At 37.4% G+C, this 13266-nt stretch overlaps 1 protein-coding gene and 2 pseudogenes across 1 annotated transcript; 1 reads left to right on the forward strand and 2 right to left on the reverse strand.

The window, feature by feature from the left end:
* Positions 1 to 4822: 4822 nt before the first annotated feature.
* On the reverse strand, positions 4823 to 6263 carry LOC130571323 (transcription factor HES-5-like). The gene is made up of 2 exons (XM_057362214.1): positions 6150 to 6263; positions 4823 to 6053 (listed from the first exon to the last, which is right to left on the reverse strand). The coding sequence occupies exons 1-2, from the start codon at positions 6195 to 6197 to the stop codon at positions 5631 to 5633; spliced, it is 471 nt and encodes a 156-aa protein (XP_057218197.1). The 5' UTR covers positions 6198 to 6263; the 3' UTR covers positions 4823 to 5630.
* Positions 6264 to 8395: 2132 nt separating this feature from the next.
* Positions 8396 to 9483, reverse strand: LOC130571391 (transcription factor HES-5-like; annotated as a pseudogene).
* Positions 9484 to 10673: 1190 nt separating this feature from the next.
* On the forward strand, positions 10674 to 11561 carry LOC130571655 (transcription factor HES-5-like; annotated as a pseudogene).
* Positions 11562 to 13266: the final 1705 nt, after the last annotated feature.

Below are 13266 nucleotides of genomic sequence, written 5' to 3' on the forward strand. Positions count from 1 at the left end.
TGAGCTCGCTGGACTTTCTCACACTTTCTAGCCAATGGAAGAGCTGGGACAGACAATGAGGAATGTGGGGCCGCCCAATTCAGAGGTCTTCGTCATTGTCTTGGACTCCAGATGTGTGTGTGTGTGTGTGTGAGTGAGTGAGAGAGAGAGAGTGAGTGTGTGTGTGTGTGCTGTTCAGTGTGAGTAAAGATCTCATGTGAGGTTCCCACACTGACTCTCTGTCTTCACATCAATGAAACACAAAAGCATCCAGAGTCCTGAATGGAGCATTAGTGACGGCTGAAGACTCTGTTCTACCTGACGTCATCAACCATCTGGAGGGAAACGTCATAACGCTGAACATGCCATGACTTAATGCACAGCATATTTTAATTCAGCATATTATTGATTTTTACTGAACATTATATTCAATAACTGAACAAAATATTAGTGTAAAACGTTAAGAAGACCTGTAGACAAATAATTTGCCTTAATACCACATGCTAAATTTTTAATTCCAAGCATACATTTTCCATTTTTATAAAGTTTATGATGCGTGAAAAGAAACAAATGTTAATATTGAAATGTTGTTCATGGGAAGAAGTTGATCAGTTTTGTCAAGCTCATGTGTGTAAATTTCCATAAGTGTGTCAAGTCTCTTGTGTGTTTGTGTGTTAAATATTGAGGTTGTTTGGGGGGTTTAAGATGCTAATGACACTAGAAGTGAGATCCTGTTCTCCAGAGCTTTCCCACACACAACAATAGAAGTGTGTCTATTCATATGATAATGAAGCTTAAGATGAGCAGCTCCAACAAGATCCATCAGGAGATGATTCACTGTCTCTTCAAGAACACATAGATTTTTACTTAAACTGAAGCATTTAGAGATCATCACATTATCTTCTTCATATAAGAGATTTTTGCTGATATATTTACATATTGAGACTTTTTTTGCTTTGTATGTATTTATGGTGGTTTCACTCAACATGATCAAAATCATTAAATCATATGAATGTTTTATATCCTTGCTTAGTCTGATCAGGGTTTGCATATTTTTGTGTTTTGTTTCTCTCTCTTTGAGTTTGAGCAGTTAATGAGTTAATTGATGTGGGTTGAGTTTATTAGTTCTTTAATCCAAATAAGGGGTTGAGGTGAAGTTTTGTTTTTTGGTGGGTGACGTTTAGTCTGTGGGTCTGGTCTTAAAAGGAAGAGAGGTCCTGAACTTTCAATAAGAACTGAAAAAATTGTTGAAGTGATCTGATTTTATTTTTAAGATTTTAAAAATCACACAACAGTCTCTTTAAAATTGACCAAAGTGCATGAAACCAAAACGTTTATTTAGTCACACTAATTTATCTCCACCCATAAATGAAAAATATTTCAAATAGTGGATATAATAAAATTTGATGCTTCATTTGATGATCAATGTAATGTTTCAATGACACTTCTGGGCCGTTTTCACACCTGTTGGAAATGTAATAAAACAGAACGGGTTGTCAACAACAGAAAATGCACTTTAAGTTTTGACCACAGAAATCATTGTCATTTACAAATTAACAGTTTTAGAGTTCAGTTATGTGACATTCTACCTGAGAAGACTGAATCATTGCAGTACAATTACAATACAAATATCTTAACCAAACTGGAACTAAATGCCTCACAAACACGCATCATGGTTTCTAACAGATATGTGAAGTGGTTCATGTCAGACACACTGATCCTCCTGCTGGAGTCACAGAGACAAACAGCTTCACACACTTCTGTATTCATCACGTTCAGTCACTCACACACAACAGAAGTGTGTCTGTTCTCACACACTCCATCAGCTGTGCTTTAAATCTACAGCAACGTTCTGTTATTACATGTTAAAGTTGTTTTTCAGAAAAATAATCTCTCTCCTAGAACTTGACATTTTAAGAAATAAAATAGACTAATTGAAATACATGAATAAACTATGCCTGGTAAGGTTTATTTATATACATTCATAGATATTTTAATTATTCTTGACAATAATGCAGAGAAGAAAAATTTCTGTTTGAATGATTAAAGTACATTCAAACTATTACACACACGCGCACACACAGACGTGTAGATAAACATATGTGTATCTTGTGTTGTTTAAAGAGTAGACTTAATTAGGATCTTAAAAATCACATTTTTCAGTCTGTCAAATTTTTTCACGCGCACACACAGACGTGTGGATAAACGCTGAGGGTTTGAGAGAACTGATGGGACACACAGAGACACACGCTTTCCCACACTTCTGTCTTTACTACGGTGAATCACTCACACAATAGAAGTGTGTCACTGTGACAGAGCTGAACACAAAACAACACAGCAGTTCCCACAACTCAAAACCATCTGCACACACTTTACACTTTCACATTTTCAACGTTTATCCTCAAATATGTTTCACATTGTTAATCCATGTGGCTATAGACAGACAACATTAATAATGATTTTGCTTTCAAATATAAAATTGTAATTTCACATGTTTTAATACAAAAAAATTCAAAATTTCTTGTTTTTTTATCTTCGATGTTTGTGATTTTGATAATCTAACAGATCTCACTTACACTCGTATTCAGCTTTGAACATCTTGTGGGAACCTGAATTTTCTTGAGTCCCCACATTCATGCAGATGAATATAAGTGACCTTACTGGCAGATGGCAGTGTGAAGAACATCCCATCTATTCACTGAACACAGAAACAATCCACAGACTTTTGTTCACAATTCTGAGGCTTCTGGTTGGCTGAGATGAGAGATGCTGGTCTGTGAGTATAAATGGAAGCTGCAGATGAAGATCTTCACTTCTACAGAGACAACAGCTTCACACTGAAGACACAAAGCCGAGCTTGAACTTCAACACTCGAAACAACAGGAATCAACATCAGTCATGGCAACATACGTGAACATTTCTTTCCAGAGCGACATCAAACATCAACACGTTCAACACGCCAGGTGAATAACGCCATTATTTTATACAACTATTAGTGTCATCTGAAGTGTTTCTCTTACGTAATATTTGAATTGAACTGCATGTAAAAGTGCTTTTGTTCTCGTTTCAGATGTGTTCTGACGTGCTTGGAAAGAAAGTGTGGAAACAGTTTGGAGAAACTCAAGTGTGCTCTGGGAGAGTATCTTCAGAACGGCATCAGTTCAGATATTTTGGAGAGGGCCGTGGCTTTCATCACCTTGAAAAGAGTTTTGCTTTCCCTTGACGGCTACTCCAAATATTCCCGTGACATCCTGCGTCTGTTTCCTGATCACACAGAAGATGTAGCAGCGTTATGTTCTGAAGAATAAACATTACATCACCATCACGATGATGTCATCAACAACAACATCTCCACACAAACTTGAGAAAAGTTGAATACACTAGAATGCTGTTTTATATGGAATTTATACTGTAAATAATAGTGACTTGTACATTGAGATGTATTTGTAGCTTTCCTGTAGCTCAGTGGTAAGAGCGAGGCGTCGTGGGTTCGATCCCAGGGGATTGCACATACTTAGAAACAAATGTATAGGACAATGCAATGTAAGCCGCTTTTATCCGAAGCGTCTGCCAAATGCATAAATGTAAATGTATATTTTGAGTGAAAATAATATTTTTGTATTTTTACAGTAATAACTGTTCCTCAGTTTTGTTTGCATTATATGCATTATTATTGGCAGTTACACTACACATTTTTTCAATGTGTAATTAATGTTTGTGTTTTATAAACGAGTGAATATTTTTATGCTGCTGTGAGTTGAGTGGCATACGATTTTAAACCAAAACTTCTTTTAATGGAAGTGTTGATTTATGTAAGTGTTGTGATTTATAATCCACACAAAATGACAATTCTGTCCAAAATAAAGAAAATAAACGCACATATTTATTGTAATTTTCATTTTTGTTTCACCAACCAGTCAATAATTCTAATAAAAGTTACTTCATCAGCAGGAACGTTGAGAACATTGGTTCGTACAATATAGAATAGAATAGAATAGAATAGCTTTTAATTGTCATTATACGGCTGTACAACAAAAGTGTGGCTCTCACATTGAAAGTGTACATATACATACAAAACAAATGTACATTTAGCAAATGTAAACAATTATAAAGAGTGTAAACAGTAAACAGCAAATGTGAACAGATGTGCAGTAGACAGAGTATCAGTTATAAATACCAAATGTGCAGAATAGCAATAGTGCAAATATAGCAGATATGTACAGTAGTGATTGAAATATTAATAAATATAGAGAATGGAAATAAAGGAATAATACTGGGTACAGTTTTTCACAGCTACGCCAGTAGCTGCGTGAGTAGTGAGCATATAGCCCTTAGTGTCCACACCTTAAAGCTTGTGAATAATGATTTTGTTTTCTATTAACTGAAGTTCAGTTCTGAGATGGCACAAGGGTAAAAACTGTTCAAGAGTCTGGAGGTGCGTGTCTTGAGGGATCTGTAACATCTTCCAGAGGGCAACAGATTAAAGCTGTGGTTGCCAGGGTGGGATGAGTGTTTTATTATTATTAATGTGAACTACATTTGTCTTGTGTTTGGTCAGGTTGGTGCAGATCATCTGAGCGAATGTCATTACATTTAAACAGGTTTGTGCTATTGTTGGTTTCTATTCTTTTATTCCAGTTTGTGTTTAGATGTGCAGCTCTTTTATAAAAAATCTAACGTTGTATGTTATGAAACTCATATTATCAGTTTATGAATCCTCATTTATGTTAAACTTGTTTAAATTTCATTGTCTGCATAAACCAAATACTCTTCTTTGGGTAAAATAGGAAACAGTGTAAGCTTGAGGTAGAAACACAAATCAGATGAATAATGACAGATGAGGTGAAAAGATGTTCATTTGATTGTTTTATTGCAGCAGAAATACATTCACTGAACTGCTTTAGTCTTTCAAAACATTCAATAACCTTCACAGAAGGAACCAAATGATCTCACGATCAATTCACATCCGCTAATGTCAACAATGACACACTTAAAGTTTCTGGTGAAAAAACCTTCACAGAAGGCACAATGACAGCTGTATACAGTGAAAGACTGTTGATAACTAACAATAACAAACTCTCAAAACAGAGTCGATTAGCATCATGTCTATTATAGAGCAAAGAGAAAAACTTCACATAGGAAATATAAAGTCTGACTGCTGATAATCTCAGCCGCTATTAAATGTGTCACCCAATGTGGGCGAATTCATAATCATGACAGTAATATCAATACATTCACACTTCAATGTGATATAAAGTATCTGTAAGATAAATCATGTCAGAGCAGATAAAACACCTCAGTCTGGAGCTCTTAACATAAACTGAGCAGAATTCATACAGCAAGATTCTTGCCATTACTTTACATGAAATTAAATTTGTTATAAACAATGATAAATCTGTTTGTCCGTAAACAAACTTTTTTAAATAAATGTTTCTTTCACATGATGTGAAAATATGTCATTCAGTTCAAGTTTAATCCCATCAGGACTTCTTTAGTCTCTTCATAGAAGACAGAATCCTCAGTGTACTATTACAGTACAAATATCTTCTCCAAACTGGATCTGATGATCAATCTTTTCTCAAAAAGAGAAATTCAAAAGTGAAATTGTTCATGTTGTCTAATGTAGAGTTTCAATGTGTTATCGGTTGTGTCTACCAGGGCCTCCAGATGGCGCTCTTGTTGACATTCATCTCTTTGTTGAAGGTGTGGTGGTGTGTGGAGCTCAGCGGAGGCAGGACACTTTCTCTCCTGATCTGTTCAGATGGTGTCTGCAGGTTCTGGAAGTGCTCCAGCAGTCTTCTCTGGCTCTGTGTCTTCTGTGTGTCATGTTCGGACAGAAAGTGCACAATGTCGTGGACACACCTGGAGAAGCCTTGATTGACAGCATGTGAACTGGAGTCCAGAACAGACTGCTGGTGTGTCAGGAAGCTGACTGTCATCTCCAGTATATCTGCTTTCTCCAGCTTGGAATCAGACTGCTGCTTGAGGAACTGTGGATCCAGAAGAGCCTTGAGCTGCTCGATGCTTCTGTTGATACGATCTCTGCGCATCTTCTCCACGATTGGCTTTCTCAGCTGAAAACAGAAATGAAAAGACGTTAAGTGACTTTGTCTTAGGAAACACGTGAGAGGTGCTAAAGTCATGTCGATGTAAGCAGGTGCTGAATGTACCTTGTTGTTGAGATGGAGATGCTCGTCTGAGATGATTGTAGGTGTCATGTCTGTATCTCTGTGCTGTAGATCTCTGTGTAGAGCGAGTCTGATTTGCACTGCCTGCAGCTCCTCTATTTATACTCCCAAATCTCCATATGAATGTGTGGAGCTTGAGCTCGCTGGACTTTCTCACACTTTCTAGCCAATGGAAGAGCTGGTACAGACAATGAGGAATCTGCTTTAGCAGATGAAGTGATTTGTGCGAGTCCTGGTGGAGTCCCAGAGACAAACAGCTTCACACACTTCTGTATTCATCACATTAAATCACTAGAAGTGTGTCTGTTCTCACAGGTCTAAACACTCCATCATCTGTGCTGTGAATGTGTGTGCAGAAATAGCAAAGTCTACGAAAAGGCAATATGTTTGTGAAAATAAAATGTTCTTTTTCACAGCTTTGGGTGAAATAAATGAATTATATAAATTAATGTTCAAAATTCAAGGGTGCCTAAAGTTGCTGTAAGGGTGCATATTTCTTTAATTTTACACACATTTCCCTTATTTTCCTATAGGAAAAAAAAAATATTTTTTATTGTTTATATTAAGGAAAGATATGTTTTAATTTTTTAAATAATGTATTTCATGGGAAATATTTCTAAACAAAAACTACATGAATTTTAAAAGTCCACAGGGTATTTGTCATTATCATATGAATAGACACACTTCTATTGTTGTGTGTGGGAAAGCTCTGGAGAACAGGATCTCACTTCTAGTGTCATTAGCATCTTAAACCCCCCAAACAACCTCAATATTTAACACACAAACACACAAGAGACTTGACACACTTATGGAAATTTACACACATGAGCTTGACAAAACTGATCAACTTCTTCCCATGAACAACATTTCAATATTAACATTTGTTTCTTTTCATGTATCAACGTTATTGAAATTTTATACAATAAAGAAACTTTAGCATTTTTATACAATAAAGAATCTTTAGCATTTGGTACTAAAGCAGTACAAAAGTTTCATTTACATGTCTTATTCACACATTATATTAAAGTTTTATTTAATGCATTAAAAGACATACAGATATAGTGTGCAACTTTGTCAAGATCAATAATATGCTCAGTTAAAAGCTGTGAATTTCTAAATTAGAAAAAATTGTATAGAAACAAATGTGTCTCCTGCATTAAGTCATGGCATTTTCAGCTTTATGACGTTTCCCTCCAGATGGTTGATGACGTCAGGTAGAACAGAGTCTTCAGCCGTCACTAATGCTCCATTCAGGACTCTGGATGCTTTTGTGTTTCATTGATGTGAGGACAGAGAGTCAGTGTGGGAACCTCACATGAGATCTTTACTCACACTGAACAGCACACACACACACACGCACACACACACACACACACACACACACACACGCACNAATACATTCACTGAACTGCTTTAGTCTTTCAAAACATTCAATAACCTTCACAGAAGGAACCAAATGATCTCACGATCAATTCACATCCGCTAATGTCAACAATGACACACTTAAAGTTTCTGGTGAAAAAACCTTCACAGAAGGCACAATGACAGCTGTATACAGTGAAAGACTGTTGATAACTAACAATAACAAACTCTCAAAACAGAGTCGAATCCCTCAGCATCATGTCTCATCTATAGTAGCACAAGAAGAAAAACCTTCACATAGGAAATATAAAGTCTGACTGCTCGACTAAATCTCAGCCCGTATTCAAAATGTGTCACCCCAATGGTGGGCCGAACTTCATAATCATGACAGGCCATATCACATTACTATTCACACTTCAACGTGATATAAGTAATCCTGTAAGATAATCATTCAAGCGAGATAAACAACCTCCAGTCTGAGAGTCTTTGTGAACATAAATCTGAGCAGAACTTCATACAAGCAAGATTCTTGCGCACTTACTTTACACGACAATTAAACTTGTATCAACAAATGATAAAATCCTGTTTGTCCCGTAAACAACTTCTCTAAATAAATGTTTCTTCACATGTATGTGCAAAGTATTTCATTCAGTTCCCAAGTATCCTACGACTTCTTAGTCTCTATGAGAGACAATGAGCAATCCTCAGCGTGGTCACTATCTACAGTACAAATATCTCTCTCATAACTGCAGATCTGATATGACATCAAATCGGTATTACCTCATAAAGACGAAATATCTCACCAAAGATGAAATTGTTCATGTCTGTCTAATGTAGATCTCAATGTTATGTTGTAGTTTAGGTGTCTACCAGGGCCTCCAGATGGCGCTCTTGTGACATTCATCTCTTTGTTGAAGGTGTGGTGGTGTGTGGAGCTCAGCGGAGGCAGGACACTTTCTCTCCTGATCTGTTCAGATGGTGTCTGCAGGTTCTGGAAGTGCTCCAGCAGTCTTCTCTGGCTCTGTGTCTTCTGTGTGTCATGTTCGGACAGAAAGTGCACAATGTCGTGGACACACCTGGAGAAGCCTTGATTGACAGCATGTGAACTGGAGTCCAGAACAGACTGCTGGTGTGTCAGGAAGCTGACTGTCATCTCCAGTATATCTGCTTTCTCCAGCTTGGAATCAGACTGCTGCTTGAGGAACTGTGGATCCAGAAGAGCCTTGAGCTGCTCGATGCTTCTGTTGATACGATCTCTTCGCATCTTCTCCACGATTGGCTTTCTCAGCTGAAAACAGAAATGAAAAGACGTTAAGTGACTTTGTCTTAGGAAACACGTGAGAGGTGCTAAAGTCATGTCGATGTAAGCAGGTGCTGAATGTACCTTGTTGTTGAGATGGAGATGCTCGTCTGAGATGATTGTAGGTGTCATGTCTGTATCTCTGTGCTGTAGATCTCTGTGTAGAGCGAGTCTGATTTGCACTGCCTGCAGCTCCTCTATTTATACTCCCAAATCTCCATATGAATGTGTGGAGCTTGAGCTCGCTGGACTTTCTCACACTTTCTAGCCAATGGAAGAGCTGGAACAGACAATGAGGAACGCTCAATGATCCTCTATCAGGACACAAAGCTGGTGTGTCAGGGCAGCAGGTGGAGGGGCGACTGGAGCTGATGGAGAGACTCACTGTGTGAATGTGGGAAAGTGGCGACCCTGTAGAGAGATCCGATCTGCTGCCTGATGTTCACATTAATGTCACTCAAACAGCACGCGCTACTCAACACTACACACACGTGTGGAAGAGACGCTCATTTCAGACAAACATCACATCGAGAAAATGTTTCTAATATTGAACATCAATCTGTGTTTTACACTTGTGCCATCTCTTTTAGATGGATGGACTTCATTTACTTTGTGCCCTTCATATATGTTCATAAAAACTTTTATATTCATTGAAACAATATGCTCATTTTAATACAGTGTTCAATTTTATAAAATGTGTTTTTATGGTAAATGTACAGATGAGTTTATTTAAATATATTTGTATCTAAAGCTTTAGAGTCGTGTTGTGGAATTCAGAGGTCTTCGTCATTGTCTTGGACTCCAGATGTGTGTGTGTGTGCGTGCGTGCGTGCGTGCGTGTGTGTGTGTGCTGTTCAGTGTGAGTAAAGATCTCATGTGAGGTTCCCACACTGACTCTCTGTCCTCACATCAATGAAACACAAAAGCATCCAGAGTCCTGAATGGAGCATTAGTGACGGCTGAAGACTCTGTTCTACCTGACGTCATCAACCATCTGGAGGGAAACGTATAACGCTAACATGCCATGACTAATGCGGAGAACCACATTTGTTTCTATTACAATTTTTCTTAATTTAGAAATTCACAGCTTTTAACTGAGCTATTATGATCTTGACAAAAAGTTGGCACACCTAGTATCTGTATTGTCTTTAATGCATTAATAAAACTTTAACTATATGGTGAATAAACATGTAAATGAAAACCTTTTGTACTGCTTTAGTACCCAAATGCTTAAAGATCTATGGTATAATAATTTCAATAAACTTGATACATGAAAAAGAAAACCCAAATGTTAATATTGAATGTTGTTCATGGAAGAAGATTGATCAGTTTGTCAAGCTTCAGTGTGTAAATTTCCATTGAAGTGTGTCATCTCCTGTTGTTTGTGTGTTTTAATATTGAGGTGTGGGGTTTTAAGAGTGGCTAATGACACAGAAGAGTGAGATTCCCTTTCTTCCAGAGCTTTCCCACACACAACAAAAAAGTGTGTCTATTCATATGATAAGACAAGAGTACCCTGTGGACTTTTATAAATTCATGTAGTTTGGTTAGAAATATTTCCCATAACACATTATTTATAAAAAATTAAAAAATTAAAACGATATTCTTCCTTAATATAAACAAAAAAAAATATTTTTTTTTCCTAATAGGGAGAATAAGGGAATGTGTGTTAAAATTATAAGAACATATCCTTACCAGCAACTTTAGGCACCCCTTGAATTCTTAAACCATTAATTTTATTTAATCACATCTTATTTCACCCAAAGCGTGAAAAAGAACTTTATTTCACCAAACATATTGGCCTTGTCGTAAACTTTCTATTTCGCACACACATTACAGCACAGATGAGGAGTGTCAGACCTGTGGAACACGCCCACTTCTAATGATTTAATGTGACTGAATACAAAAGTGGTGTGAAGCTGCTTTGTCTCTGGGACTCCACCAGGGACTCGCACAAATCCACTCATCTGCTAAAGCAAATTCCTCATTGTCTGTCCCAGCTCTTCCATTGGCTAGAAAGTGTGAGAAAGTCCAGCGAGCTCAAGCTCCACACATTCATATGGAGATTTGGGAGTATAAATAGAGGAGCTGCAGGGCAGTGCAAAATCAGGACTCGCTCTACACAGGAGATCTACAGCACAGAGATACAGACATGGACACCTTACAATCATCTCAGTGCGAGGCATCTCCATCTCAACAACAAGGTACATTCAGCACCTGCCTTACATCGACATGACTTTAGCACCTCTCACGTGTCTTCCTAAGACAAAAGCACTTAACGTCTTTTCATTTCTGTTTTCAGCTGAGAAAGCCAATCGTGGAGAAGATGCGACAGAGATCGTTATCCAACAGAAGCACGAGACAGCTCAAGGCTCTTCTGGATCCAAGCTTCCTCAAGCAGCAGTCTGATTCCAAGCTGTGAGAAAGCAGGATATACTGGAGATGAACAGTCAGCTTCCTGGACACACCAGCACGTCTGTTCTGGACTCCAGTTCACATGCTGTCAATCAAGGCTTCTCCAGGTGTGTCCACGGACATTTGTGCACTTTCTGTCCAACAGACACACCAGAAGGACGAAGGGCCAGAGAAGACTGCTGGAGCACTTCCAGAACCTGCAGACACCATCTGAAAAGATCAGGAGAGAAATGTGTCTTGCCTTCCGCTGGAGCTCCACACACCCACCACCACCTTCAACAAAAGAGATGAATGTCAACAAAGAGCGCGCCATCTGAAGAGGCCCTGGTAGACACAACCGATAACACATTGAAACTCTACATTAGACAACTGAACCAATTCACTTTTGAATTTCTCTTTTGAGAAAAGATTGATCATCAGATCAGTTTGGAAAGATATTGTACTGTAATAGTACACTGAGGATTCTGCTCTTCTATGAAGAGACTAAAGAGAGTCCTGATGGGATTAAACTTGAACTGAAATGAAATATTTCACATTCATGTGAAAGAACATTTATTTAAAAAGTTGTTACGGACCAAACGATTTATTATTGTTATATAACAAATTTAATTCATGTAAATATGGCAAAGAATCTTGGCTGTATGAATTCTCCAGCTTATGTTAAGCAGCTCCAGACTGAGGTGTTTATTCTGCTCTAATGGAAATGTTTATCTACAGATACCTTTATATCACATTGAAGTGTGAATTATTGATATTACTGTCAATGATTATGAATTCACCCACAATTGGGTGACAGCATTTAATAACGGCGCTGAGATTATCAGCAGTCAGACTTTATATTTCCTATGTGAAGTTTTTCTCTTTGCTCTATAATAGACATGATGCTAATCGACTCTGTTTTGAGAGTTTGTTATTGTTAGTTATCAACAGTCTTTCACTGTATACAGCTGTCATTGTGCCTTCTGTGAAGGTTTTTTCACCAGAAACTTTAAGTGTGTCATTGTTGACATTAGCGGATGTGAATTGATCGTGAGATCATTTGGTTCCTTCTGTGAAGGTTATTGAATGTTTTGAAAGACTAAAGCAGTTCAGTGAATGTATTTCTGCTGCAATAAAACAATCAAATGAACATCTTTTCACCTCATCTGTCATTATTCATGTGATTTGTGTTTCTACCTCAAGCTTACACTGTTTCCTATTTTACCCAAAGAAGAGTATTTGGTTTATGCAGACAATGAAATTTAAACAAGTTTAACATAAATGAGGATTCATAAACTGATAATATGAGTTTCAGAAACATACCAACGTTAGATTTTTCTATAAAAGAGCTGCACATCTAAAACACAAAACTGGATAATAAAAGAATAGAAACCATCAATAGCACATACCTGTTAAAATGTAATGACTTTCGCTCAGATGATCTGCTCCAACCTGACCAAACACAAGACAAATGTAGTTCACATTTATAATAATAAAACACTCATCCCACCCTGGCATCCACAGCTTTTTTCTGTTGCCCTCTGGAAGATGTTACAGATCCCTCAAGACACGCACCTCCAGACTCTTGAACAGTTTTTCCCCTTGTGCCCTCTCAGAACTGAACTTCAGTTAATAGAAAACAAAATCATTATTCACAAGCTTTAAGGTGTGGACACTAAGGGCTATATGCTCACTACTCACGCAGCTACTGGCGTAGCTGTGAAAAACTGTACCCAGTATTATTCCTTTATTTCCATTCTCTATATTTATTAATATTTCAATCACTACTGTACATATCTGCTATATTTGCACTATTGCTATTCTGCACATTTGGTATTTATAACTGCTACTCTGTCTACTGCACATCTGTTCACATTTGCTGTTTACTGTTTACACTCTTTATAATTGTTTACATTTGCTAAATGTACATTTGTTTTGTATGTATATGTACACTTTCAATGTGAGAGCCACACTTTTGTTGTACAGCCGTATAATGACAATTAAAAGCTATTCTATTCTATTCTATTCTATATTGTACGAACC

The sequence above is a fragment of the Triplophysa rosa genome, linkage group LG20 (genome assembly GCF_024868665.1).
Source record: "Triplophysa rosa linkage group LG20, Trosa_1v2, whole genome shotgun sequence".
Taxonomy (NCBI): Eukaryota; Metazoa; Chordata; class Actinopteri; order Cypriniformes; family Nemacheilidae; genus Triplophysa; species Triplophysa rosa.

What these genes read in the sequence shown, in the direction of transcription:
- LOC130571323 (XM_057362214.1), bottom strand. Translation starts at nt 6,197, where the DNA reads ATGACACCTACAATCATCTCAGACGAGCATCTCCATCTCAACAACAAG. An exon ending in ATCTCCATCTCAACAACAAG is followed by an intron (nt 6,054 to 6,149) that starts GTACATTCAGCA and finishes TTCTGTTTTCAG; the next exon opens with CTGAGAAAGCCAATCGTGGA.